Below are 6,411 nucleotides of genomic sequence, written 5' to 3' on the forward strand. Positions count from 1 at the left end.
AGTGGTGGGGCAAATCACATAGGGCCTTTGTAGGTCACTGTAAGAACATTGATTTTTACTTCAGGAGAACCCATTGGGGGGTCTTCAGCTAAGGAGTAACACGAGCTGCCTTTTCCTTTTAACAAGTCACTGGCTACAGCATTTAGACTAAACTATGGGGCACAAGGTGGAAGCAGGGGAATAGACCAAGAAGTAGACACTAAGAAAGAAACTTTGATGATGTATTAGGGAGCCCTGGCAACATGAGACTAAACGGAGTTCCAGAAAGAAAACAGAAAATAATGGGAAAGAAATGATCCAAGAAATGAAACAGTTTATCCCCAAATTGAAGGGCATGAACTTCCAGGTTCAAGATGCACAGTGTCCAGCACAGTGAGTGAAAGATGGCTCACATGAAGGCACAGTTTGTTCATGAAATCAGAACACCAGTGACAAGGAGAAGATCTGAAAAGCTGTCAGAAAAATAAACAGAAAAGTTTAGAAATTACATTATCATTAGGCTTCTCAGTAGCAGTGCTGGAAGCTAGAATATTGCTTTTCAAAATTCTAGGAGGGAATTCTTGTAGTCTAGAATTCTGTAGTTGGCCAGATCTTTACTGAGTATGAGGGTAGAAATATTTTCTGACAGACAACATTTCAAATGTATTTTCTATGACCTTGTCTCAAAACATAACTAAAATACATGTTTCACCAGAGTCAAGAGGTGTAAACCAAGAAAGAGGACAAAAATAGAGAGGAAGGCAAAGGGAATTCCCAGGGTAACTGTGAAAGTGTGCTCCCCGAATGAAGGCTTAGCAGCAGGCCTAGAAAGCAACAGTCCAAATTGGAGCATATCAGAGAGTCCCAGGAAGGATAGCTCTTATTTTAAAAATGGAACTGTAAATTATTTAGGAGGTTTGACCATGTGGAGAGCTGTATAAAGGGTGATTTATAGCGTTTTTGAAGGGCATGGGAAGACTTTAGTAAGATGTTGAAGGAGAACTAAATAAGCAAATGAAAAAGAAGGAAATTGTTAACTCCAGAAAATGAGATCGAGTCATAGCATCATGATATTCTTTGGATCGATAGAGACCAATATTGGAGGAGAGGAAAGAGCAGGTATAAATGCCTTACAATGCTTATCTACCTTAATAGTAAGTCAATGTGTAACATCAAAATGAATCAAGGCCTGCAATATACACATTCTTTTAAAAAATGCTGAGATAAATATTAAAACACCAAAGGGTTAAAAGTGTATGCTACTGGGGAACCAGATGAAGACAGGGAGTTGGAGCAGAGGATGGCTATTTTTACTTATATGCCTTTTAGCACTTTTTAACTTTTCAACTGATGAGCATGTAATGTTTTGATAGAAATAAGAATTTTAAAAATACGAAGAAACCGGGTTCTTGGAGGGCACATCTCAGTTAAGTAATTACTACTTGACTGATCTAACATTCATCTATTCCAAAGAACGATTTTCTTGTTTATTTAAGGCTTTGTTTTTTTGTTTTTTTGGTACACGGGCCTCTCACTGTTGTGGCCTCTCCCGTTGCGGAGGCAGGCTCAGCGGCCATGGCTCACGGGCCCAGCCGCTCCGCAGCATGTGGGACCTTCCCGGACCCAGGGCACGAACCCGTGTCCCTTGCATCGGCAGGCGGACTCTCAACCACTGCGCCACCAGGGAAGCCCAAGACTATTCCTTTTCTTAACTCAAGCTAACTGCATTCCAGCGCCTTAAAGTATCTTTAGCCTCTGTCGCTGTTTTTTGTTTTTGTTTTTAATATTTAATTAATTAATTAATTAATTTGTCTGCATCAGGTCTTAGTTGCAGCAGGCAGGCTCCTTGGTTGCATAATGCGAAATCCTAGCTGCAGCATACATGTGGGATCTAGCTCCCCGACCAGGGATCAAACCCGGGCCCCCTGCATTTGGAGATCGGAATCTCAACCACTGCGCCACCAGGGAAGTCCTGTCTGTCGCTGTTTTAAAGTAGTTGTTATAATATGTGTTTGTGTTGTATCTTGTGTACTCTCTTTTTGTCACTGTTTTACTGGCCTTCTGAATGTCTAGAATAGTTTTATAATGGAAATGGGAGTATGGAAATTCTTTTAAAGCCAAGTGGGAGAGGATGACTCTTTCTAAAATAGGTGGAGAATATCTGGTTTGAAAAATAAAGGCTGCACAGAGATAGGAAATTATAAGATATGGTGAGTAAACAGACTGAAGTATTAGATATGTAAAGGTTGTTGTAAAGAAGATGCAGATAAATTAGGACCAGATTAAAATGGACTCTGGGGGCTTCCCTGGTGGCGCAGTGGTTGAGAGTCTGCCTGCCGATGCAGGGGACACGGGTTCGTGCCCCGGTCCGGAAAGATCCCACATGCCGCGGAGCGGCTGGGCCCGTGAGCCATGGCCGCTGAGCCTGCGCGTCCGGAGCCTGTGCTCTGCAATGGGAGAGGCCACAACAGTGAGAGGCCCGTGTACCGCCGAAAAAAAAAAAAGACTCAATGCTTTGACTAATTTTGGAAACATTCTCTAGGCAGTCCAGAGCCAGAGAAGGTTTTTAAGTAGGAAAATGACAGTTATCCAAATCAAAATACAAAATTTTACATCCAGTTTGTACATATCACAGCTATATGCAAAACAAATAAATTGTCATAAAAAACAAACATGGAAAAGAACTATCTCAGAATGATGATACTGGTTGTCTCTGCAGTGGGACTCTGGGTGACTTCTCTCTTTTCTATTATTCCCACTTTTCCAAAAATTTTTGTATTACTTTATGATAGCAGGGTAAAAATAAATCATTATTGTTGCATCATTGCTTCATTGAGAAATCAGCTGCATCCATTGCCTCATGCTTCCAGCTCTTTCTTTATTGCAAGGGTAAATGTCCTAAGAATGTCCTCCTGTGAGAAAATATGAATGCTGAAGAGGGCATGAACTTCAAGGAAGCATCTGATCTTCAGCTTGGCTTTATCTTCCAACTTATTTTAGGATTGTTAAAGATTCATTCCAGTCAGTCCAATCCCCAGCAGGCTGTCCTGACAATCCCCAGCCAGCTCAAACCACTCAGTGTAAACACATCTGGAGGTGTGCAGACTATACTGATGCCTGTGAATAAAGGTGAGTTCTTCACCTGTGGGTGTGGTTGTCTCTGGGTCTGTCTGGTGGGAAAGTCTGTATTCCGTCACTTGGTGGCCGCTCCTCCCTTTTTTAGCCTGCCCTTGAGCTGTCACCATACTCCTTGGCACCACCTCTAGGACTGAAAGTAAAACCCAAATGATCCACTGACTTCTAAATAACTGCCCATTTCTTAAGTTGAGTAGGGGGGTTACATTTTAAGCATTTATGAGTGCAGGTTAATTGGATTTTTATTTTCTGAGTTTAGTGACAAGCCCCCATTTCCACAGTTGAAGATACCAGCTCATTTACCCTGGTACTAATAGTAAACAGCCACCTTGTCAATCACTGTATAAAAAAAGGACCATATCTGTTGTACTGAAATTGTTTTTGTGCTAGTAGCCTACAGAGGGGCTACCACCTGGGAGTTAGATCATTTTCATTAAAATAATTTCTATATTTCTTATATCCTCCCCTCCTTTTTTGCCTGTTAGTGGTTCAGTCATTTCCTACCAACAAATCGCCTGCCATTCTGCCTGTAGCTGCCCCAACTCCAGTTGTCCCCAGCTCTGCTCCAGCAACTGTTACAAAAGGTATGTAGTTTCCCACAGTATATTTGCCCAGAAGTTTTGTGCAAGACATTACTGTAATATGACTCCCTTGAATTTCAGCATCCATGAGTCAGTCACTTCAAAAATACATAGAGTGTTTATATATAGACTTGACATTAAGGGAAATACAAAGATGTATAAAGCATCATTTCTGCCCTCCAATAACTTATAATGAGGTTGAAGAGAGTTGCAGTAGACAGCAAGCAATGATTGATACATGCAGGGTAAGTGATATAGAAAATGAATGCTGAAATATTTCAATCTAGGATGTCAGGGAAGCTGGGGGTGTTTAGGTGGGTAGCACTTTTGTGTAGCACTTTGTATGGGACACGGATTATAACCTTGACTTTAGAGTGAAGCATTTTTAGCTGTGGAGGGGTCAAGGGGCAATGCCAGATTAAGGGAACAGTAGAGACAAAGACTCAGAGGGTTTGTTTGGGGGAGTAGACCAATTAAAGGGACTCATCTGGGATATGTAGTTGCGGTAAAGGAGCTGTAGGTAGGGCCAGACCTTGGCAGCTGGCAGTGGGGACATTTCTGACTGTTGAGTAGATGGAGATAGTGCAGTGGGTTAACAACACATTTTGACATTTGTAACATCTACAATAATGATAGCTACCATGTGTAAGAGCCTAAAGTGTACTAGGCACTATGCTAGCTGCTTTATATATATATATATCTAATTATCACAGTACTTTAGGACAGCTATTACGCCCATTTTGCAAATGAGGCAACTGAAGTTTGGAGATACTAAGTCCATACTTCCCAACTAGAAAGCAGTACAGTCAGAATTTGAAATACTTTCCAGGCATGCCAGGATGTCTCATAATAGTCTTGTGAAGAGATGGATTTGGAACTTACAGCATGACCATCCAAAGCAAGGGTTGGCTGACTGCAGTCTGCTGCTCATTTTTTAATGAGCACATGGCCATGTCCATTCATTTACATATTGTCCATGGGTGCACTGCAACCTCAAGAGTTGAGTAGTTCTAGCTGAGATCATATGACCCACACAACCTAAAATATTTACTGATTAGTTCCTTATAGGAAAAGTTAGCTAGTCCTGATGAAAGAATTGATAGTAATCTAGACCAGTGTTCCTTCTCAGCAGTAGGTATATATCATAGGCCTTCCTCATACAGATTCTGATTCAATTAGTTTTGGACTGGGGCCAGAGCATCTCTGTTTTGATTTTAATTGAGGAAAATTTTGTGTAGTGAAGTGCAAAGATACTAAGCATACCATTTGATGAGTTTTGACAAATGCATAAACCCAAGTAACCAATATTGCATTCAAGCTATAGAAATTTCCATCACCTTGTGCCCCCTTCCAGTCAATTCCCATCCCGTATAGGCAACCACTGTTCTGATTTCTATTATGATAGATTAGTTGTGTCTATTTTTAAACTTTATGTGAATGGAAGAACATACATTCTTTTGTATCTGATTTCATTCACTCACTGCAATGTTTTTGAGATTCAACCATGTTGTTGGTGAGTAGTATTCCACATTGTAGGGTTGGATGGATATACCATAATTTGTTTATCCTTTCTCCTGTTAGTGGAGATTAGGGTTATTTTCAGTTTGGGGCTATTATATGTAAGTCTCAGCATATGTTTTCATTTCTCCAGTAGAATAGCTATCCCAACCTGAATATGCTGATTATATAATTTTGTAATTGTTTGCATGCCAGATTAAAGTGAGTATACTTGCGGGAATTCCCTGGAGGTCCAGTGGTTAGGGCTAGGTGCTTTCACTGCCATGGCCTGGGTTTAATCCCTGGTTGGGAAACTAGGAACCTGCAAGCCATGCAGTGTGGCCAAACAATAAGTAAATAAAGTGACTATACTTGCACCTATAGAACTGGAGTATCTGAACTTTTTCTGAGGCTTTCCTTTTGTTTTTTGAAGTCTTGGAATCACTAGGGGTTGGGGGAAGATGTATTGCTAACAGTGAAATTAGCGAGGTCACTCAATACAAGTCTGTATACATACAAAAGCCATTTTGATTTCTATATAGAAATTAACTGCTAACAACCCACTAAACATTTCTGAGAGAAATTTAAAAGATCTAAATAAATGGAAGGACATACCATTATAAATATAATAAATTATAAATAATTATAAATATTTAATTATATTAATTTACTGAAAGACCTGATATGTTATTAATCCTCCCCCCAAATGACATAGATTCAGTACAGTCCCAGTCAGAATCCCTACATTGTTGTTTTTGTGCTTGTGCAGAAATTGACAAGCTAAATCTAAAATGTATATGGGAATGCAAGAGTAGCTAAGACAGTCTTGAAGAACAAAAAGCCAGGGGACTTGGGCCACCATATATATATATACATACATACATATATATATATACATATATATATATATATATATATATATATATATACTGTAAAGCTACAGTAATTGAGATAGTGTAGTATTGGTTCAAGAATAGACAGAATATAGGGGTGGGGTAGTGGGAGGTACAAACTATTGGTTGTAAGATAAGCTCAAAGGATGTATTGTACAACACAGGGAATATAACCAATATTTTGTAATAACTGCAAATGGAAAATAACCTTTAAAAATTGTTTAAAAATAAAAAAATTTTTAAAAGAAACGAAAAGAATAATTGAACAGAAAAAAGAGCCCAGAAATAGACTCACGCATATATAGTCAACAAACTTAGTAGGGAAA

General features: G+C 39.5%; 1 protein-coding gene across 1 annotated transcript in view; it reads left to right on the top strand.

The window, feature by feature from the left end:
* YEATS2 (YEATS domain containing 2) overlaps positions 1-6,411 on the top strand; it is a 109,928-nt gene that overhangs the window by 92,433 nt on the left and 11,084 nt on the right. The window contains exons 22-23 of the mRNA XM_007468929.1: positions 2,980-3,108; positions 3,600-3,698. Coding sequence (XP_007468991.1) covers positions 2,980-3,108; positions 3,600-3,698 — 228 coding nt within the window. The remainder of the gene's footprint in view (positions 1-2,979; positions 3,109-3,599; positions 3,699-6,411) is intronic.

The sequence above is a fragment of the Lipotes vexillifer genome, unplaced genomic scaffold, assembly GCF_000442215.2.
Source record: "Lipotes vexillifer unplaced genomic scaffold, Lipotes_vexillifer_v1.1 scaffold263, whole genome shotgun sequence".
Classification (NCBI taxonomy): Eukaryota; Metazoa; Chordata; class Mammalia; order Artiodactyla; family Lipotidae; genus Lipotes; species Lipotes vexillifer.